Raw genomic sequence first — 23717 nt, 5'->3', positions numbered from 1 at the left:
GACAGAAGTCAAATGTGTCTCAAGGGTGTTTCATTTCCCAGAACAACTGTAGAAATGGAATTTCCATTCATTTGACATGGGTAAAACTCCAGGGGAAGCAAGTTCTAAGGGTGAGTAAGGGTGAGTGGGTTGGAACCAAGATTTTGTCTTTGGACAATGAACTTGGAGATGGACAGTAGACATCTCAGCAAAAAGGCTTCACAGGGGAAGTCAGGACCAAAGATATGTATGTATGTATGTATGTATGTATGTATGTATGTATGTATGTATGTATGTATAAAAGCTGCCTACCTCTGGCTGCACTGGGAGGCAGCCACAAGCCTGAGGAGAGATCAGTTGTGAGCAAAGACTGCAGAGCAAAGGACTGAAGACTGAGAATCTCACAAGCTGGTGGGAGAAATAACTGTCAAAGGAGCCTAGTGTGTGGTCCCTGGGAAGGGAGTGGCATACTGAAGGTCCAGATGCAAAGTTCTTCAAGAGAAGGAAGTGACCAACTTCACCAAATGTTGCTGTGTGTGTCCAGTCTTCTGAAGTAGCGTGTGACACAGGGCACCCTTTAGCTCCAGGATTAGGGTAACTCTGTCGCAGACCATGGATGGGTTTAGTGTTCATGCCCCATCTTACCACACAGTCACACTCAACATATAGGAAGCATCCGGTACACGTGTGAACGTCACTTTGTAGCCGAGGGTTTGTTTCACTATCAACAGTTGAAAGTCCATAAAGCTGAGCGTTCGTTAGGGATATTATGCCCAGAAAGATTATGTCCAGCACAGGTGATTTGCTTACTTCCCAGCTGCCCCCATATTTGAGTTCATCTGTCTCTCCTAACGCTAGGGGAGGTGGCCAGTGCAACAGGGACACTGTCTGGAGGAGTGTCCGGCTGAGGCATTGACCAGAATTTAAACCTATTGCTCTCTGCAGATGCCAAGGGTTTGTCCAACCCCTCTGAGGTGGAGACTCTTCGAGAGAAGGTTTATGCCACGCTCGAGGCCTATACCAAGCAGAAGTATCCGGAACAACCCGGCAGGTGAGCAAGTGATAAGAGAATGACCATGTTAACAGCCAGGCAACTTCTCCTCATCCCCATTGACTGAGCGCCTCCCGTGCTTCAGGGGCTCTGTAGATCGACTGTGCTTACACCAGCACAATGAAATAAAGGCTCGGGAGAGGTTAAGGTCTTGTCTGTCCATATCACCACTCACACCCCTAGCATTAGTGCTGCAGCTAGAACAGCATCCTGCCCCATCCGCCTGTGGGTTTGCTTTTCGCTGTTTTGTTACCAGCAGTCAGAGTTTGAAAACATTAAATGGGAAGTTCTAGAAGTGAATTCATGACCTTTCAGTAGTTTTTGTTACAATGTGCTACTCTGATGGTTATAATTTGTTTCTGTTGTTTATCTCTTACTGTTTCTAATTTGTAAGTTTAATTTTTCATTGCTACATATGTATATATGTGCACATTTTCTGTGTCTATCTGTGTATATGCTTGGTTGTGTCTTCAGTTTCAGGAATGCACCCAGGGCATTGGGACATGTCTTCCTCAGATGGGGAGGGGGACTCTATACATATCCTTAAATATTAGGTGAACAAGGCAAGAAATGGGTTGATATGGGAATGTGGTCTCCTTTCTACCAAGTAACGGACTCAGAAAGGACATGTCACTTAATTGAAATTGCAAAACTGGTCACTAGTGGAGGTGAGATACGAACCCCAGTCTCTGTGAAGTGACACCATTGCTCTCACAGTCTCTGCTCCATGGTAACTGTCATGCAGTACAGAGGACAGGTTCCGAGAGCTGCTGGTCCGGGGCATTCACCTATGCGACCTTGCTTCACTATCTGGAGCATTATTATTCGGTCTAAGCAAACCTTTTAAAGGTTTTCTACAAAGCATGGTAAACAAAAAATTTTCCCTTTCTGCTAATGATTAAAATGGGAAACTGATCCTCGTCTCATAGAAAACAAACGAAACAGAAGACTGCGTGAGACTGCATTAGTTTTGTCTTTAGGATTAAGAGTATACCCCCAACACACACCAAAGCTTCCAGGTCCAGATACTACTAGACCTGCTGTTCTCCAAGCTGTTCTTTTTCTGGAACTAATTCTGGGTCCTGCTATTAATCATTAAGAACAAAAGCACATCCCAGAATAACCTGATTCTCTCTCTTCCCAATTAAAACAGCAATGTCTGCTTCATTAGAGGAAATAGTTGTTAGAATCAGGTAATAAAAGTCTATTGTAAATATTCTGGTTTTGCTTTGTTCCAGTGTCTGTGTGGTTCCATGTGTCTGTGCATAGAAGTTGTATCTACAGATGTGAGATTGTGTCTTTCATCACCTTGGTTTCCGCCTTTGGCCATTCTAGGGATTTTTATCAAATTATTGAAAGGAAAAATTATTTTCCATAGTTTTGTCATATTTTTGCAATGTGATTATATTTTCAGTTGCTTAGCCATTGCCCTGTGACTGGCATCTAAGTTGCTTCTAGATATCACTTTTAAAATTTTAGAACTGTTGTTTTTCTTGGAAGAGACGGCCAAGGGCCTGGCTACCTATAGGCCAGTGGTTCTCAACCTTCCTAATGCTGTGAACCTTTAATGACAGTTCTTTATGTTGTGGTGACCCCCCCCAACCCATACTGTTATGAATCATAATGTAATTATCAGATATGTAGGGGTTGCGACCAGCAGGCTGAGAACCACTGTTCTGCATGCTAAGAGAGAAGCCGACTCTTGACTGAGAGTTCAGGAAAGGGTTAGAGGCTGCGTTCCCCGTGTGTCCTGGGCTTGTCCAGCGTACCTTGAACAAGGGGTGACATCTGTCTGAGCTCATAGATGGTTTGGCAGGTGCACAAGGGGAGTCACTTGGCTCGTGAGGCAGGTAACTAACCTTACACAGGCTGGTCACCTCTGACTTCTGACTTGCATGCTGGCACTTCCCGGCCAGGGCATTTGTCACTGTGGTGGAGTGCTGCCACTTTGTGGACAGGATCGAGCAGTGCACCTCATGGGGCTCAAGGTCTTCGGGAAAGTTGGAAGCAGAAACCACAGCAGAGTGCAGAACTTACACACATCATGCACACGCAAGAAGCACCTTCAAAGGCTACCTTGCTGTCGACACACCAGCCAGGATGCATTGACTGCGTCGGTTGATGCATGTGTGCATTCCATGAGCTCGGGCCTTAGTTCCCAGTGACTGGGAGAATAATGACAGCCCTCCAGGATGCCAGGCCTAATCTCAGTCTAGCCTTGTGCTACAAAAGCAAGCTCTTTGTCAGGGGAGTTGAGCAAGAGGGCAGCCTCCTTCTTGACACACTTTCCCTTTGCTGCAGGGGACATAGCATTTTATCATCAAGAGTTCCGAAGTTAGTGTCGACAGTGGCTGTATCTTGAATTTTTTTTTCATGTAGCCAAGAGTGATCCCTGCCTTCCCTGAAGTTTTTCAGATGGTGCCAATTTGTTTTTCTTATATTGATTATTTTTGTCTTATTTGGGTGTATGCTCATATAGGTGTGTCTTTGTATCCAGATGTGCACACATGTGCATGTAGAAACCAATCATTTTAGGTTTTGAGTCAGGGTCCTTTTTTATGTGAGTACTGGGTATTAAACTCAGGTCTTTGAGCTTATATGGTAAGGGGTTTACTGATAGAACTATTTCCTCAGCCTCGGTGCTGTGGTTTTAAATATCATGTGACATGGATATAGAAGTATGCACATTTCCAAGGAACACCAAAACTCCAATTCGAAACTTCTCCTTGAAATGAAACATTTAAGTCACATAATCCAATCAAAGAATGTTTCAAATCAACGGATGGAATGGACGGTGCAGATGCCACACAAACTCTTCCCATGCCACTTCTGCCCTTCCCTGGACTCACAGTGAATATCCCCATTATAGAATGTATGGGCAAATGTTAAAGCATGTGTGCATAAGAGAGGAAGGATGTTTGCACACACACGTATGTGAGAATGTGCATGCATGGCAGCCCAAGTGTGCATATGCCTATGTGATGTGTGTATGCATGTGTATGTATGTAAGTGTGCACAAGTCCATGCTGGGGGGTGCCTTTCTTGTTGCTGCAATAAAATGCTCTGGCAAAAGCAACTTGGGGAAAAGGACGTCTCTTGGCTTACAGTTCCTGAGAGGTACTGTCTATCACGATGGAGTAGACAAGGTAGGCAGAGAAGCCTGGTGGCAGAAGCAGGAGGCAGCTGGTTACACTGTACCACACTCAGGTCTCAGAGAGGAAACATGAAACAGGGCCAGGCTATACACCCCCTCTTACCCGCCCCCTCCCCTAGTGACTCATTTCTTGTAGTGAGGCTTCTGGTCCTAAAAGTTCCACAACCTTTTTACCTAGCGCTGCCAGTTAGGGACCAACAGGTTAAATACATGAGCCTATGGGAGACATTTCACACTCAGAACACAATGGGGGGGTGGATGTAAGGGTTGTGTGTATGTGTGAGAGTAGTGGGGCTAGCACATATGTAGATCTCGGGTGTGTGAGCATGTGAGATCAATGTATCAAACATGATCAAACATAGTTTTGGAAGCACATCGAGATCACACAGCCTAAAACCAGCTAGACTGTGAGGAAAAGCGAGGTCTCTTGGGAGCAGGGCAGGGTCTGTGGTCATGCCTGGTATGTGGCATGTCTGAACATGTTTTCATCTAGTGGTGATAGCTGTCCCAACAACAGCACACCTCTTGTGCCATGCCCAGTTCCAAGGGCTCACACTAATCTTGGAAGACTCCAAGGAATGAAGGCTGGCAAGGCAGGCAAGACCAGCCGTACAGTTCCATGATCGATGTGGTGTGACGGCTGTTCTGAAACATGCCATAGAACTCAAGACTGCCAACATGCTGTGGGGTCCTGGTTCTTCTTTAACATGAACCAGGCCTTTAGCTGGTTTCCAAAGTTCTTTGAAGCCCTTTGGGTTGCAATCCTCCAATTCCTTCATCTCTGCTTCTAGATATCTCTATGGCAGCTTGGTGGAGACCCGTTGGCCAGTCTCTACCACCGCAGCCAGGTGCAGGTGCCTCTTGCCATTCCCTAGTCACAATACCCCTTGGCTTCCCTTCAGGTTTGCCAAGCTGCTGCTGCGCCTCCCAGCTCTGCGCTCCATCGGCTTGAAATGCCTGGAGCACCTCTTCTTCTTCAAGCTCATTGGGGACACCCCCATTGACACCTTCCTCATGGAGATGTTGGAGACCCCACTGCAGATCACCTGAACCTCCTCAACTGCAGCTGCCCCACCCAGGGTGACCAACTGCTGGGCTGATGTGTGTGGAGCCCTACCCTGCACACTGTCCCCCGCCTCCCACTCTGGCTTCCCTTCCTGTCCCCACAATGTGATGCTCGTAATAAAGACAACCTTTCTACTCATGAGACTTTTCTAGGTGGAGTTTTGTATGGACGTTAAAGGTGACCCTTCTTTGCTATCTAAGAGGCTGAGGTCTTTCTGGAAGTTCTTGGGAAGAGTAACCAAGCCTCTGTACATATAATTGGTTTAAATTATTTTTTCACTTGCCATGGACAGCAAACAATGGAACAGAAAATAATAAATAAGATGTTGGCACTTCTTGGAGTGTGTGGTGTTTTATTGTGCAGTTGCGAGGCTCTTTGGGATGTGGAGGATGGAGGCCAGGATGGAGGCTAGCACTGGCTCTGTGGTCCAGGGCTGGGTTAGGAGCTGAGCTGGGCTGGAGGCTGCTGCTGGGAAGAAGGAGAAGGCATCCTTTAGAGATAGCTTGGCTCCTCTTTCCTTTCTCCCTTCTCCTCTCCCTCCTCCTCCTCCTCTTTTAACCCTTCCCAAGCCTATATTCACAGATATGGAAAAGGAAATGGGGCCTATCTGGGGAAGAGTGTTAGGGTTTTATTCCTGCTTCTTTTGGGGACGGGGAGGCAAAAAAGAGGTCTATCCCCAAACCAAATGAGAGAAAGACTTGTTCAATGATTGCCTGCCTGTGCAGGAGGAGGAGGGTGGGGTCTGACCTTCTGGCTAGCTACCCACTAAGCAGCAGGAACACAGACCCTCAAGCGCATAGCAGGCAGCCAGAAATGCTCGAGAGGGATTGGGCTATTATGAACATAGAGACTGATGTGTTTCTTGAGGCCTCTAAAGACAGAGTTCCATCTTGAATTTGCCCTTGGGGTTAGGAAAGAGGGAAGAATTGCCTATGCCATCTGTCTATATGGATCAGCTGTTGTCTAACCTCTGTGTGATGCAGAGGTCTTTAGGGGCTTCCTGAACAAATTGTCACCTGCCCAAGCACTTGACTCTGTTTCTTGTCATCTCTTTTGTGATGGTTGGTTTGATTGCCAACTTGATACATTTAGAATCCCCTAGGAAGAGTCTCAAGAGGGATTGTCTGGGTCAGGTTGGTCTGTGGGCATGGATGTGGGGGAAACTGTCTAGTGCTAATTGATATGGGAAGACCCAGCCCACTGTGGGCAGCACCATTCCCTGTGGTAGGGTCCTGAAGTGTGTAAGAGTAGAGAACGTGGCAGGAGGTGGTGGTGCACGCCTTTTATCCCAGCACGTGTGAGGAAGAGGCAGGTGGATCTGTTTGAGGCCAACCTGGTCTATGGAGCAAATTCCAGGACAGGCCCCAAAGTTACACAGAGAAACGCTGTTTAAAAAAAAAAAAAGGAAAAAAAAAAGAAAGAAAAAAGCAGAGGTGAGTGTTGTGTCAAGCCACTTCTTGGTTTCTGACTGCTCAGCCCTGAAATAATCACACAGAAACTGTATTATTTAAAACACTGCTTGGCCCATTAGCTTTAGCTTCTTATTGGCTAACACTTATATATTAATTTAACCCATTTCTATAATCTGTGTATCATCATGTGGCTGTGGCTTACCAGGTGAAGTTCCCAGCATCTGTCTCCGGAGGAGCTACATGGCTTCTCTCTGACTCTGCCCTTCTTTCTCCCAGCATTCAGTTTAGTTTTCCCCACCTACCTATCAACAGGCCGAAGCAGTTTCTTTATTCACCAGTGGTATCCACAGCATATAGAGGGGAATCCCACATCAGGTGAACTGAGTAGAAGACATGCATGCATTTATTTTCTCTGCTTTCCCCCCACCCCTTTGGTTTTTGGAGTCAGTGTTTCTCTGTGTAACAGCCCTGGCTGTCTTGGAACTCACTTTGTAGACCAGGTTAGCCTTGAACTCACAGAGATCCACTGCCTCTGCCTCCTGAGTGCTGGGATTAAAGATATGTGCCACCACTGCCTGGTTTTCTCTCTGCTCTTGACTGCCATGTGACTGGTTCCTTCAAATTCCTATTGTGACTTCCCCACAATGATAAACTGCAACCTAAATGGTAGCCAAATAAACCTTTCTCTTTAAAGTTGCTCTTCTCAGAGCAGGAAATGAATGTAGCTCACTTCCTCAAAGGCTCAATGAAGGTAACTCACTTCCTTAAATGCTCAGTGAATGTAGTTCACTTCCTCAAATGCTCAGAATGTAGCTCACTTCCTCAAACGCTCAATTCTCCAGTGAACATAGGAAAAGAAGACCTGAAAGAGAAGCCATGGTAATGAGAGTGGGAGAAGAGCAGGGGAATGGACCGCTAACTTTGGATGGGACAGGGCACTTTGGTGAATAATAGGAGCTTTATTTCAGCATCATCCTAGGTACTGTCAACAGGCAAGGCAAAGGAGCATCGTAGAGTTTGTCCAAAGTTGAAAAACAGAATATTAAAGCCTTTTCCAATTCATTGTCTATGTGTAGGAGGCACAACTACAGAAAGAATTAGAAAACCAGAATTGTAAAACATGCAGGCTATTTTTTCTTCAAGGGAAGAAAATGACTAATGCCTGCTCACCCTGGAGTGGATGTTGTCTAGTTGATCCTCTGCTAGCCTACGAGCCAGCCTTCACCTGAATATCCCCAATATCCTGAGCATTGCTTAGGTCCTAATCCTAAGCTTTGTCTTTCAGTGAATAGAACCCATCCTTATCAAAGAGGTTCCATGTACTTTGCATTCTTAATTAATGGAACCCATCTTTATGCTTATGACAAATCCTTGCTCCTAGGCCCTTCCCCTGAGCATGGTGTCTCTGTGACTAAGAACCCATTCTATATAGTAAAGGTCACAGGTGCTCAGCTAAAGAGATGTGCTTCTCAAAGGAGTTTCTACGTAGCCATGTCTAAAGCGCTGTCGTGGTAATTGTCACATGAAAATCTTTCCCTAAAGTTTTATTCTTTTTAAATATGTAAGGAAAATTAACTGCTTGGTCAGATTCTGGAAGTTTTTAACCCAGCACCTGCCAAAGTGATCCTGATCTGAGTTTTATGTTTTTTCCTTACACGATTGTGTCCCTGTCAACTGTGACATCCGTAGGGATCCCAACAATCTATGGACTTTGGATACCTCACAATGCCAGTTGTTCCAGTAAATACCAGGGCTACATGCAGCCACCATCTTGATTTGGCCTTCTTAGGTTATCCACACCTTTAGCCTCAGTAATATCTTTTCTGCTTCCCACTTGAGGGAGCCGAGGTAGTCTGTCTGAGGTCTTCTGTCCTAAACCTCAGTTCAATGACTTAGTTTTGCCTCAGAGAGAAGGCCATGGATATCTCTCTCCTCCTCCTCTTTTTCTGTTTTGTTTGTTTGTTTTTCAAGACAAAGTAGCCCTGACTGTCGATTGTCCTGGAATTAGACCAGGCTGGCCTTGAACTCAGAGATCCTCCTGCCTCTGTCTCCTGAGCGCCGGGATCAAAGGCATGTGCTACCACCACCTGACAAGTTTTCTCCTTCTTTACGCATCTACAGCACACCATTCCAGCCAGGCTAGCTCTTCCACCAATCAACTGCTGCTTCTACGTTTACCTGTCTTCTCTGCCTGATAGGACTCTTTTCCAGTGTTCCTGTTCCAGTCCCACTCGCCCTCTGAGGTCGGCCGCCACCACCTCTCTGTGCAAGCGTTTCTCATCTCTCCACCTCTGCAGTGTTGCACATTATTTTGTGTCTCCATCTGAACACATTTCACACTGTGCTATATTAGGTATATTAAGTTAATAATCTATTAACTTTACTTGCAAACTCCTTGAGGAGAGATCATGTCTGATTAAACTGTTTCCACAACAGCTTAGAGCCTAGCACCCAGTTCAAAGTTGGCATTCAATAATTTTTTTTCCACAGCAGGTATTCAGGTGAAGTGCTACCTCAATTCCCCACCCCACCCCCACTCCAAAGTCTGCCCAGTGTCAGAAAGCCCACGAAATGGCGGAGATGCATGGGATCACACCTGCAGGGTATTTAAACGATCTCCTAAGGAAAGGCCATGGGGTTTTCAGGTACCATCTCCCCATCTCCTCTGTGGAAGCTGGGAGACCATCCAGGAATGTTTTACTCATTAAACCTGAACTTTTAATGATTTTTTTAAGTTTTATTTTTATTTTATGTGCATTGTTGTCTCTCCTGGCTGAATGTCTGTGAGAAGGATCCACTGGAACAGGAGTTACAGACAGTTGTGAGCTGCCATGTGGGTACTGGGAATTGAACCTGGGTCCTCTGGAAGAGCAGCCAGCACTCTTAACCTCTGAACCATCTCTCCAGCCCTGACTTTTAATTCTTAAGTCAGCTCGGTTTGATTGGCTGCATCAGCAGAGAGGCTTAATATCGTGGTGCAGAGACCTTACAGTTGGCACCTCTGGGTTCATTCTTAATAGAAGGCATTCCATTGCAAGCAGAACAGTCCCATTGCCAGGCCAGGAGATAGAGAACTGGACTGTTGGCAGTCAAGCTACTTTTCGGGGTTATGGTGGGCAGTGAACAAATAAATTCAGGCAGGTTCTTTGCCTGAAGGGAATTCATACACAAGACAGACAGAAAACATTAAGATCAAAGCTAATAAAAAATTACGTATCTAGGGCTGAAATGATAGGAGATGGCTTGGTGGATAAAGAGCTCATTGCACAAACATGAAGACCTGGAGACCTGACTTTAGTTCCCTAGCACCCACACAGAAGCCTGGCACCCCAACATGGTGAGGGGTATGTAAGGGTGGATTGTGGGGTGCAGATTGGTGCAGGAGAATTGTCTGTATTCTGTCAATCATGTTATAAATAAACGCTGATTGGCCAGGCAGGAAATATAGGCGGGAAAACCAGACAGGAAGTAGAAATGATGTAATGAGAACAGGAGAATTCTGAGAAGGAGGAAGTTGATTCCTCCCACTCCTGCCCAGACCACCAAAGCAGCAGGATGTGATCTGCCCCACTGAAAAAAGGTACCGAGCCACATGGCTATCATAGATCAGAAAAATGGGTTAATCAAGATGTGAGAGTTAGCCAGTGAGAGGCTATAGCAAATGGGCCAATCAGCTTTATAACTTATAGAGATCTCTGTGTGATTTTTTGGGGGCTTGCTGGCTGTGGGGTACCGGGCAGGATAAAAAACCCCAACAAATAGGACCCCATTCATGTTACAGCAGATGAAACCCTTGCTGGATGTATATTGTTGACATGAGCACAGCCATGTCAAGGACCCCAATATTTCAGACCCGTGGGAACTGGCAAAACCTTCCCCAGGTCAGGCTCAGGGAGCTAGCCAAGCCGTCCTCTGGTCCCAGTGTAAATGCTGGCGGTGTGAGGAAATGGCCAGCCATAGCTTCCTCTCCAGTTTAACGCAGCCCGAGACTGCTCCCTACAGCAGCTTCCTATGAGGATTAGCTAAACTTCCTCTTGTTCAGCTGGATGCCATGGGCCCACCTTCTCATCTAGCTGTGTACAAACCAGCTCCTTGATTCAGATGTATAAAGGAAACATGTTGAGTTTCTGGGGTACTTTCTGCTGGTTTTCCATCAGAGCAAGCACAGCCCACCAGATCCCAGCTTCGCAGTATGCGCACCTGTGTGTCTGTCGATTCTTCATTCTCTCACAGCCGTGGTGAGATAAATCCCAGCAGTAGTGCAGAAGGTGGCAGTGGATCCCAGGGACTCACGGGCTGGCCAGCCAGACTCTAGGTTCCGTAAGAGACCCTTTCTCATGGTGGGGGAGTGTGGCTATGAGAGAAACAGACACACACACAGAGTCAGAGAGAGAGGGAGAAGACAGACAGACACACAAAGACCCACACACATACACAGACACACACACAAAAGCACACATACACACACAAAATGAAAATATAAAAGGGTAAATTGTGACAAAGAAAGATACTTCTGGCTTTCACACGTCACATGTGGGTAAGTGCACCCACACATACTCATTCACATAACACACACACACACACACACACACACCACTCCCCACCCATAAAAGAAAAAGATTTGTCTATAGCCTTTAAGTTTACAATGCACATTAAAAACCTGGATTATAATCTGGCCTTGGAGATGTAGGCAGGGAACCATGATTATATAGGTTTCAAAAAAATATTTTTGCTTAAAAATCTTTAAAAATTAAAAAAAAACATTTAAAATGTTTAAAAATGAATATGTACCTATGAGACATCTATTCATTCTAAACATAAAGACACAAAGATTCCTGAGGTCAGTGTTGGTCCCAGGATACATGTGGACCTCAAGACAAGGGGCGTAGACCTCAGGATGAAGGGCGTGGCTACTCCCACTGCAGATGCTGATCTTCAAGACCTCTATGACTGAGAAGGATCTTCAGATTGAGGCTTTAGTAGATGCAAGGAGCACATACAACATGAAAAGGAAGGGCACTTCTTAAACAAACGTGGAGCTTGGACAAACCAACACTTAGCCACCATATTCAGAACTTTGAGCTCCAGAGTATTTTCTTTGGTTAGTTCTCTTTTAAGCTTTTGTCTTTAAAAGTGGTTTAGAAAAGTGATCTCATGATACTATACTCAAAACTCATCTGATAACCACAGTAACCCAATGAGACCCAGATTCTCATAGCATACCCATCTGCCCAGCCTCCACTAGCATCATGCTGGCCCTTCTGTATTCCCAGCTTTCTTTCCTACCGTATTTAATGCATTTGGAATTGAGTAGGAGCTGACAATTTCCAAACATCAGCTCTCTTCTCTCAGTGATCATGTTCCCACCACTGTGTTTCTAACAGCCGGCTCGGTTCCAGTCCTCGCTCGAACTGACCTAAAGTTTTAGGCTATAATGTCGTCTCTCTTGGAGAAAGAGTCAGGCCTGTTATAAGATTAATTTAGGGCGTCGCTCAGAGGGCCTAAGAGGGTCGTGGAAGGGCAGCTTAAATTCTTCCCTTTTCCCTAAGGCGCCCAGAAAAGTCCATCAGGGGAAAGGGCCTCTGCCAGCTTGGGAAGAAACCTGGGGCCCGAACACTTTTCCAGCCAGAAGAGAGCCGCTCTCATCCTCCTGGAAAACTCCATGGAAATGTCTTCCGTGGAGGTTTCGGAGCACACAGCCATCTCTGACCACAGACCACAGCGGAACTGGCGCTGGGCCCAGAGTCCCCACTGGGGAAACTCCTTGGGCTGGATGCAGCAGCGCAGCCAGGATCTCGCCCACCCCTGGCTGGATGCTGCGGCGTGGAGATGGTTAGGCACGGGCTCCCTCTGCTGCTAGCTCACGGTATTAGTCGCGTCTATCTGGAAAAGCATCTTTCAGAGCCTGGGAGAGCCTCCAACCCTGGCCAGAAGTTCCTGAAACCTGTGTCACTCGGTGGAAAATTTGTTTCAGATTCTGAGGAAATGGGTCCCAAACAGGAGTCAAGACGAAAGCATGGAGGAATACGAGTGCAGATTGGAGAGAGTGAGTGACTCCTTCCTGGGCTGCTGAAGGAGACAGGGACTACACCTGCCCAACCACCAGTGCTTCATATGTAGAGCTGGCTGGCTCTCCACGACCCGATTCCACTATGACAGAAATGTCCATTGTCATTGACAGATCTGTTCCCAGAACAGGGGACTTGGGAGTAGCCGAATGAACTTTGAATGGGAATCCGATTTTCTTTTGTTCCCTTCTCACTTTAACCAAAGCCATGAGGATATAAAAGTGCTGGGACCAGCACTTCCCACATCCGAGGAGCCAGGTGCAGGAATTTCAAGGAAGCTGGATTCACTTTGTAGTGCACCTAACAGGAAGCAATGGTCAGAGTTCTGGTGGGAAGAGGAGAGACCAGAAGGAAGGGCGGTCATGGGGCAGCCCATTATGGCCCCTTGAGCAGGTCCTGGGATGCCACAAGGCTTCAGAGGCCTGTACTATATGATAGAAAATTATGATCAAATCACCCCTTAAATCTCTTTACCTCAGTGAATCAACAATGTCTGCCAGAGATCAACTGAGTTTGTGTTCCATAACCTCACTTGGAAGCAACAGACCACACCCAGCCCTGGAGAAAGCAGAAAGACCCCATTTCTTAGCATAGAATCTGAAGGATAAAACACCCAGATTAAACAAGATTATTTAACCCATGTTATGGGTTCAGTGATCTTAGATGGCACTACTCTAAAGGTGCCACCCAGAGCTAGGGCGATAGCCCAATCACTAAAATGTTTGCTTGGTTATCGTGAAGACCTGAGTTTGAACCTCAGAACCCATGTAAAAGCTAAATCAGGATGTCGTGGTCTGCACTTAGAATCCCAGCACTGAGCAAGCAGTGGCAGATCCTGAAGCGTCTCTGGCCAGCCAGCCTTTAGGGCTCCATATGCATGACAGTGTTGGCTAACCCCACGAGAGTAGAATTGAATTCGTCCTTTTAGTCGCTGATGATCAACAGTGGGACATAACCCCTCTTGGGGATCACATATCAGATAGCCTGCATATCAGATATATATATATATACATATATATATATATATATATATGTATATATAACAATTCATAACAGTGGCAAAATTAAAGTCATGGAACAGAAATGAAATAATTGTATGGCTAGGGGTCACTGGCACATGAGGAACTGTATTAAAGAGTCGCAGCATTAGGAAGGCTGAGACCCACTGTTGATGGCACGGACTACTTAAGCCACCGCTTCTCTTTTTTCCTCACCTGTTTCATATTTAAATCTCCTTAAGGTGTTCATTTTTTTCTTGTAAGTCCTTGAAAGTGTACTTTACACATGTTTATATCTACATATGATTTGCATAGAATCACTTACTACAACTTCATGTTTCTAAATGTGTACACAGTTTGCCTTCTGTCTCAAGTGAGGTTTTGTTTAACTCAGTTCTGCACTTTGACCTCCATCAGTGGTGCGGTAAGTAGCACCAGCTGATTTGTTTCATGGTCGCATAGTATTCCCGCAGATGCATAGATGGCCCGTAATACTCGCCTTTGTAGGTATTCTTACCAGAAACTTCCTTTGCTGTATGGATTTTCCTTTGGGACACACAGGAAGAAGCAGGCAGGCCTTGCTTATAGCCACACATTCTGTTTCACAATGACCTCCTTCACTGTTCTCCAAACACCTCTCCTTCTCTGAATGAGAATGGTTTGGGGTGAAAAGTGCCAAGGGAAAAACACCCTGCCCCTGACTAGACCCGAGACCTGGGTCAGGAAAAACACCCTGCCCCTGAGTTGACCTCAAGACCAGGGCTCGAAATCTCACCAAACCCTGGGCTTGTCCCAGAATTAGACCACAAAAATCCATCAACCCCAAACCACCCTGGAAGGCTCCCCCACACCAAGAAACCCTATATAAGTTCTGTACCCTGCTCAGTTTGGTGCTGCTTCTCACCCTGGGGCAACCACCCTCCTGGATTCTTCCTTACCAATAAATCTCATGAGTTAGGTTTGTTGTGTGGTGTGACATTCTTGCCCATCTGTAACAGAGTGGAGTGGAGCGGAGCTGTAACACTTCTCATAGCAGAGCACAGCACAGAAGAGCACAGCACAGCAGAGCACAGCACAGCAGAGCACAGCACAGCAGAACACAGCAGAGCACAGCACAGCAGAGCACAGCACAGCAGAGCACAGCACAGCAGAGCACAGCACATCAGAACACAGCACAGCAGAGCACAGCACAGCAGAGCACAGCACAGAAGAGCACAGCAGAGCACAGCACAGAAGAGCACAGCACAGCAGAGCACAGCACATCAGAACACAGCACAGCAGAGCACAGCACAGCAAGCAGGACACAGCACAGCAGAGCACAGCACAGCAGAGCACAGCACAGCAGAGCACAGCACAGCAGAACACAGCAGAGCAGAGCACAGCACAGCAGAGCACAGCACAGCAGAACACAGCAGAGCATAGCACAGCACAGCAGAGCACAGCACAGCAGAGCACAGCACAGCAGAGCACAGCACAGCACAGCAGAGCACAGCACAGAAGAGCACAGTAGAGCACAGCACAGCAGAGCACAGCACAGCAGAGCACAGCAGAGCACAGCACAGCAGAGCACAGCACAGCAGAACACAGCAGAGCACAGCACATCAGAACACAGCACAGCAGAGCACAGCAGAGCACAGCACAGCACAGCACAGCAGAGCACAGCACAGCAGAACACAGCAGAGCACAGCACATCAGAACACAGCACAGCAGAGCACAGCAGAACACAGCACAGCAGAGCACAGCAGAGCACAGCAGAACACAGCACAGCAGAGCACAGCACAGCAGAGCACAGCACAGCAGAGCACAGCACAGCAGAACACAGCAGAGCAGAGCACAGCACAGCAGAGCACAGCACAGCAGAGCACAGCACAGAAGAGCACAGCAGAGCACAGCACAGCAGAGCACAGCATAGCAGAGCACAGCACAGAAGAGCACAGCACAGCAGAGCACAGCACAGCAGAGCACAGCACAGCAGAGCAGAGCACAGCAGAGCACAGCACAGCAGAGCACAGCACAGCAGAGCATAGCATAGCACAACACAGCAGAGCAGAACAGAGCACAGCACAACACAGCAGAACAGAGCTGTAACAACTTCACCGGGGAAACCCTTTGCTGCAGGAGCAGAGTTGTTACACTTGCATTGGGAACCTTTCCCTGGAACAGGGCCATAAGTTGCTATGCTTGCAGTGACTTTGTGGTATTCCTTGACTCCCGACTGCCAGGATACCTTTTCATCCAAACTATAATGCTTACAAACAGCCCCATGGGTTCATATATTTGCACTCTTAGTCCCCAGCTGATGAACTATTTGAGAAGGATTGGGGGTGTGCTCTTGTCAGAGGAGGTGTGTTATTGCGAGTGGGCTTTGAGATTTATCCATGCCAGGCCTGATCCTGCAGATCTGGATGTAAAGCTCTCAACTGCTTTTCCAGCACCCTGTCTGCCCGTGTGCCCATCATGCTCCCTGCCACGATGATCAGGAACACTCCCTCTGAAACTATAAGCCAGCCCCAATTAAATGTTTTCCTTTATAAGAGTCACAGTGGTCATGGAGTCTTTTCACAGCGATAGAACAATGACTAAGATGGTGTGTCAAATATGTGAACATATATCTAACACATGTACACATGTCTACATCTCCAGGCTTCATTTATACACAGTCTCCTTTGCATTGATTGTAATCCAAACACCCAGTTTTGTCAGTGTGCAACATGAAAATTGCATCTCTCTGATGTGTCTTTCTATGAGTTCTACAGAAGCACTGAGTTCCTTTTGTCTCCTTGCCACCATTCCCGTTTCTTCATGGTTGCTTATCCTGAATGGATTAAAGAATTACGCGTGGCCTGGAACCACACACCACACTCTTTTCTCTTACATACCTGTGTCTGTGTGTATATGTTGTGTGTGGGATACGTGCCTATGCAACTCAGAGGACAACCTCGGGTATCATTCCTCAGGTACAATCCATTTTTTTTGAGACAGGATTTCTTAAAATTAGGATGACTGCCTAGCAAGTCCCCAAAACCCACCTGCCTTCTACTTTCCGCAACTGGGATTGCAAGAGTGTGCCACCAAGCATGCCTTCTTTATCATGGGTCCCAGAAATTGAACACAGATCCTTCTGCTTGCAAGACAAGTGCCCTACTGGTTGAGCTATCCAGCAACTATTTTCTTATCTGGGTAAGTACATGACATATATGTGAACCACTGACTAGCCTCACTGACTACCCTCAATGATCTCTATGGTGATTTCCAGACTCCTATAGTGCTGGATTCAGATATGGGATTTTGGGGTTGCCTGAGGCCCTTAAGAGGACTCTGCCCTCATGAATGGGATTTTTGTCTTTAGGAAGGAGACTCTAGTGAATTCCCAGACCTAACCTAAATCCATTGGAGAACCAGTGAGATGGAACCTAGAGGCAGGACATAGGCTCCAGACATAGGGTCTGTCAAAGCTTGCTCATGGTCTCCCTGTCTCCAAAACCACACATCTTAGTTACTGTTCTATTGTTTGGACACTTTGGCCAAGGCAACTCTTACAAAAGAAAGCATTTAATTAGGGGCTTGCTTACAGTTTTAGAGAGTTAGTTCATGACCATCATGGTGGGAAGTAGACAGGCATGGCTCTCGAGCAGTAACTGAGAGCTTTACATCCTCATCCAGAGGCAGCAGGCAGAGAGGGAGAGAGACACTGAGCATGGGCTTTTGAAACCCATGGCCAGTGACATTTCTCTTCTAACAAGGCTATATCTCCTCCAAAAAGGCCACTCCTCCTAATCCTAAAACAGTTTACCAGTTGGGGACTAAGCATCCAAATATATGAGCCTATGGGGGTATTCTCCTTCAAACTAACACACCATGGGAATGAGATTGCAGGGCTTCACTTGGTCCCTTACTCTGTGGCACTTTAAGTCTTTGCCACACTCAGCCATAAATGGGATGTCTTTGTCAAACCCCTCCCCTCCCGGCTTAGGGATCAATGGAGAAGAGGAAGCAAGAAGATTTTTTTTTTTTTGGTGAACTATGTGTATTTTGGGGTTAATTACAGGACTATGGGGGAGGGGTTACATACAGGAACAGAAATAACTCTAATACAGTTGCATCACCAAACCCACTCCAGCATGAGTGACAGCTCACAAAAATCTAGAAAATTTGGAACCACATTGCACAGCCTGCAGGCAGCTCAACAAGTTGGGGAGTGTCCTTCCATGTGCTTTAGTTGCTCTAAACCTCTTCCATGCAGCTGGACTGCTTTCTGCTTCTTCTAGGCAGATATGCTGGTCTTAGAGTCTTCTTTGCAACTTGTCTCCTCTGAGCGTCTTTGCAGCTCAGCTTCATTTCTGTCTGGGAGGGATGCTCAGCTTTTAATGTTTACTCTGGCAGAAGCCACCTAGTGAATCTGGTCAGTTTCAGGGACTTCCTGAACTTTTTTACCTTCCTGCTCAAGAAGCTTCCCTGCAGAATGGAAATGTTTCAGTCTCAGAAGAAACTGTTACGCAAAAAACTGTTGCAAAAAAAACTAGGATGCATTAAAAATTACATGTTCATCAAAAAGTAATGCAAGGAGTTAAAATATAAGGCATAAAATAGGAGAACATACTTGTAATGTATACCAGTTTTAACAGAACCAGTATGCAGAAAGCAAGAAGATTGTTAAGAGTCAGAGGTGATGAGGGACTCCAAGGAAGCATCATCTTCCAGGTACAACAGGGCTGACGCACATATGAACTCAGAGATTGTGACAGCACACAAGACCTGCACAGGTTCAGACCAGACAGAATCCCAGCACTGAGAAGAGGAAGTGGGACAAAGCCCCAGCCCTAACCAGGAAGCTATTTGTAGGAAAAGGGAGAATCAGCTTTCTCCAATGGAGGGTCATTGGGTAATTCATGGATTGAGTTCCAAAAAGGTTCCATGACCAGGAATAGTTGGTCAATACAAAATGGACTCCATTTTGTGTGTGTGTGTCTTACTGAATATATTTTTCTGTTTTGATTTTTCTTTGTTTTTCTGAGAGAGAGAGAGAAAGAGAGAGAGAGAGAGAGAGAGAGAGAGAGAGAGGGAGAGGGAGAGGGAGAGGGAGAGGGAGAGGGAGAGAGAGAGAGAGAGAGAGAGAGAGAGAGAGAGAGAGAGAGAGAGAGGTTGGATGGGAAGGGAGGTGAAAAGGATATTGGAAAAGTTGGGGGGAAAGAAATAATATGACCAAAATATATTGCATCAAAAAGTCCTTTTTTGAAAAGACTGCCATTTGGGGCTGGGGACAGGGCTCAGCACTTAATAGCTTGTTGCTTTTGCAGAAGACTTGAGTTTGGTTCCTGGCACCCGTATCAAGCAACTTCCCAGCTCCAGGGGGTCCCATACCCCGGCAGGCAAGTGGTGTCCACTCACATAGACACGGGCACATAAACAAGAATTTGAAAAGAAAAAGACTGTGCTGTTGTTCTGTGGTGTTTTCCCATTTTTTCTCAGTGATTGCCAGAGGTTCCTCCATCAGTCTCTAGATCATTATCTCCCAAAGCAATGGATGTTGTATGTAGCTTCTCCCAACCCAACACCATCGACCGGCTTGAGCTCAGCCTTCTGTTATGATGTGGTCAGACCCATTCACTTCTCGCTTTGTGGTTTGCAATTGTGGAGTCTTAGAGAGAAGTCATATAATTCCAATGTCCCATAGTCATTTTCTCATTAATACAACAACAGACTCAGGAGCCCTGGTCATGAGAGATCTAAGAGACATCTGAGGCTGGAGATCATGACAGGCTTTTGGGCCCATTTCCTTCTGGATTTAGATATGCCCAGGGACCAAGGCAGGCTGACCTGATGGCAAGGCTTCCTTGGTAAAGAATCCAGAGGATGGGTGCTCCTGTCATGTTCTGTGGTGCTCTCCTGATGCCCCTGGGGCAGGTGTGACCCTGGCGAGGATCTATCCTGTGGGTTCCAGAATCTCCAACTTATTAAACTGGCGCATGCACAGGCGTCCACAGCACGCATGACCTCCACTCATCTGCCTGGCCACAGGAGTGGATGGTTTTCTCTTCCCATGCCACCAAACAGATAAGTCATCTCTCTTCTACAAGGTAGAAGACTGAGCAGAGACTCCAGCAGGCTTCTCGCCCATCAACTTTGCACACACATGGGGATGTGAGAGTAGGAAAAAATGTAACCGTTATTTTCATCAGCTTATTTCAGTAGCTTCCTATCATAGTTGATAAGAACAAGGTTTGGAGAGGCTGAGACACTTTCCCACGGTTGTGAAACAAGAAGTGCAATCAAATTTCAAAATCAGCCCCTACAGTTCTGCTTGACACCAGTTCCTGACTCACAGCCCCTACCCTAAAACATAAAGACCAACCTGTGCTCTCTCTCCTTCAAGCCGAAGACTCCCAGCATGCTGGGTCTTCAGTGGCTATTGTACACACCCTACTGAGCTAACGGCTAAGGTCCTAGAGACCCAGAGAACCAAGGACTTTGCAGCTGCCAGCAGGTGAGAGAGAGGTGGGTATCTGTGCCCTCCCAGCATGCCCTGACTTTCTGCATCAGGGTGGAACACTTCCGGCTTTGAGCTGGTGTTCGGAAAAGAGCTGTGCGGGATGGCAGAGATTCATCTTTGGCTCAAGCCAAAACGAGAGCATACCGCCTTATAAAAGCACCCGTTTCAAAGGCCGGAGCCCACTCTAGAGCGAGCACCTTATGAGTTTTGCCACCTCTTGGTTCTGCTTTGTCTCTGTTAGGGACAGTCTTGTCAACCACCGAGAGTGCTGAGCTGATATCGTGGGGCTATTCACCCTCGCCGGAAGAGAGGAGAGATGCCCGAGTTCTGGCAGCTTGGGCTGCTTGGATCCCAACCACACCTGTGAGGATGGAATATTAATCCTGTGGCTGAGGCGGGGAGAGACTGACTTTCTGAAAGTGAAACAAACATGGTCACCAGCACAGACGGGAATGATCTGGAAGATGAGGAGCCAAGATGTCTGGTACAGTAGACAATGCACCCACGGAGACTAGCGTTCTGCAGGCACCCCTTCTTTTATCCCCAAAGCCTTTCTGGGAAGTGGGGACTGTCACTATTCCCATTTCACAAAGTTCAAAATGTTACTTAACTCAATCACGGCTATTCAGGGTCACGGGAAAACTCCACAGTCAAACTCGGAAATGTCTCTTGTTCCTCACATCCTTTTAACCGTAGCACGCTATTACAGACAGGATGGCTCATGCAGGACAGGGACTCTATAGTGTGAGTCCCTCCGTCTCCTCTGACATCCCAGAATCACCAATGCTATTATTGCCTCTGGCTTAGTTCTTGAAACCACTCTTTCCACTCTCCGCACTGATACTGTCTTCCCTGGATGAAGCTGACCACCCACATGGGGCAGAGGGAGAAGGCAGACACAGTAAGGGACATCTAGTTTGGGGTGTCCACAGACAGAGATGCACGCTGTTTGTTTTTCAGCTGAATAAGGATATTCTCCCCGAGTTGCTAGATTTCAAACTGGCTCAACCACTGTTGTTCAAACTTTCCAAGCAATTTCATCCCTGGGGTGGAATCGGAGCATGGAATGACATGATTTGGAGCAAAAGGACAATTTTCAGACAATTATAAGTGAGTGAAAGCAGGAGGTCATAATGGAAGCTGTCTCTCAACCCTTAACTTTTAGCAGTTTGTAACTAAGAATTCTGTCTCTCAGGTTTTGGTGGTGGGAACACAATGCTAAGCAGCTGTCTGGAACAGCTTCTAGATGCTCAATAATTAGAAACAGCCACACTGACTCAGGAGCCCATGGGTTGCATTGTAGAGCATTGCTGTACATAAGGGGGGAAAGGAGGAAAAGGCTGGAAAAGAGCAAAAATAAAAATCCAACAAAATATGCCGATGTGTTTTTTAAAGTGACTCCATTTCTCTTTCCAAAGTTGCATTGTCTAATGTCTAATATTAATAATTCTCGTGTGAGGAAGGAGCTGGAAGAAAAGGCAAACTCTTTATAAAAATGACGAGCAGGCCCGATCTGTTATTTGACAGCACGTGGTCAATAGAAGGAGACAGTGTGGTTAGGGGTAAGTCAGGTGACATAACCAGGAAGTTAATTTTGTCTACAAGAGAAAAAAAATGTGTTTTGAAACTCGGTGCAAAGGAGACCTGTCACGTTCCAATTTCCTTAAACAGATTTAAAAGCTGAAAAATGCCCAGTTATTGCCCAGGACCTGAGACACGGGCTTCCTGTAGACAGACAGCAAGCTTTTTTTGGGTGCCAGTGTCTATTCTTGGGCGTTTGTCTTTGGTCTTACAATGGGTGAGATAACATGGACCATATGGAGAAGCTGTGTTTGCGCACATGGAGAGGGTGGGGTTTGTAGGCACAGAGGTTGCTGGTATACAGCAGAAGCAAGAATAGAGGGCAAAGGTGGAAATAGTATTTCCCACAGTATGAAAAGGGACTGGATTTGGGGAAGAGAGGAAGTTTCCACTCATCCAAGTACATCCGCCACAACAGCCTCGGACATTATAGCGCCTGCCGTCTCTGCCTTCCCAGTGTGTCCAGGGCAGGTAAAGCCAGGTGGTGGGTGGGAGCCAGACTCCCGGTCTTTACACCACCCTTAGAAGTAGTCTGGTGGTGGACCTGGATGGAACATGGCTTTCTGCCTGGCATGTGAGCCTTCTCTTGAAATGTCCCTTGAGGGGTTAAATCTACCTTTCAGATGAAGGATAAGGAATGGAGCCTGGGACTGTCTCAGATCTTGAACAAATCTTGGATACAAGCTCTGGGCACCCAGAGGTTTTGTGACTCTCCAAGAAGAATGAGGAGACCGAAAGTAAGAGCTGGGGGCTAAAGACTGTCACCTACACATGGGACACCCTGAGCTCCGGGGAAGGTGACACTTGCAATGGCACAGAGTTGACAAACAGCTCCCCCCTTTTTAAAATTCTCCCCTGTACCTGGAGTGCACCAAAGCCCCCTGACATTAACAGAGGAAGCCAGAGAGTGTGTACCACCCCCACCCCTGTCCTGGGGCTCAGCATGAGGTGGGCTTTGTGGGAAGGCCCAGAAACCCAACAGTTACCAAGCATTTACTGTGTCTACAAAACAGATAAGACTCTGAGATTCTATGCTGAGTCACAGATCAACGAACACATGAATTATGACTTTATTTCTGCAAAAAACCTGTAGGGGTATTTACATATATCTATGAATACATAGGAAAATATACGAAGGATATACATTGTTAGTGGTTGTCTCTGTGAGAACAGTGCGATTCAGACTGGTGTTTGAGTACACTTTCATTTGTTTTTTAAATATCTTTTAAAATTTTTAAACAAGATTTATTGACTTATTTTGTGTGTATAGAGCCTTGTCTGCATGTTTGTTTACTATGTGTGTGCCTGGTGCCTTCAGAGGTCAGAAATGAGCACTGGATTGTTGGAACTGGAGTTATGAGTGGCCGTGAAAAACCATGTGGGTGCTGGAAACTGAACCCCAGTCCTCTGCAAGAACAGGTGCTCTTAATTGATGAGCCAGTAGTTCCCCAGCCTCCTCTCTTTGCCTTCTTAAAGTGAATCTGTTCTCTAATTTGATCTCCGCTGCTGTGATAAAGCACTTGACCAAAAACAATCTGGAGAGGAAAGGGTTTATTGCCTTAACATGTCTCAGGTCACAGTTCATGACTGAGGGAGTCTGGGAAGGAACCTCGCAGTCATACATGGTCAATTTTTCCACAGCTTCACCGCAGGCCTGTTCTTTAGCCTTCTTTTGGAGGGAAAGTCAAGTATTCATCTCTTTGCCTCTTTCATGAAATCATCATGCCTAAGATGCTATAGACCACAACAGATCAAGCTCCAGTCCATGGTTTCAGAACGATGACTGGCTGTGGACTTTGTAGGAGCAGGAAACACAGAGGAGTTGAATCCCTTCCAGAGTGGAAGAGAACACAGTAGAGTAGGAAAGAGGATCTGATTTGACACCAGGCACATGAGCTTTGGCATCTGCTTTTGCATC

At 46.5% G+C, this 23717-nt stretch overlaps 1 protein-coding gene across 2 annotated transcripts in view; it reads left to right on the top strand.

Annotated features, from left to right (window-relative positions):
* The window catches only part of Rxrg (retinoid X receptor gamma), a 41757-nt gene extending 36214 nt beyond the window's left edge, over window positions 1-5543 (top strand). For both annotated transcript variants that reach the window (XM_057769800.1, XM_057769801.1), the window contains 2 exons: window positions 925-1030; window positions 5087-5543. In XM_057769800.1, coding sequence (XP_057625783.1) covers window positions 925-1030; window positions 5087-5234 — 254 coding nt within the window. In that variant the 3' untranslated portion in view covers window positions 5235-5543. The remainder of the gene's footprint in view (window positions 1-924; window positions 1031-5086) is intronic.
* Window positions 5544-23717: the final 18174 nt, after the last annotated feature.

This window comes from Chionomys nivalis, chromosome 5 (assembly GCF_950005125.1).
Source record: "Chionomys nivalis chromosome 5, mChiNiv1.1, whole genome shotgun sequence".
NCBI lineage: Eukaryota > Metazoa > Chordata > Mammalia > Rodentia > Cricetidae > Chionomys > Chionomys nivalis.
The sequence above is the reverse complement of the archived record's forward strand: the minus strand, read 5'-3'. Positions and strand labels throughout refer to the sequence as shown.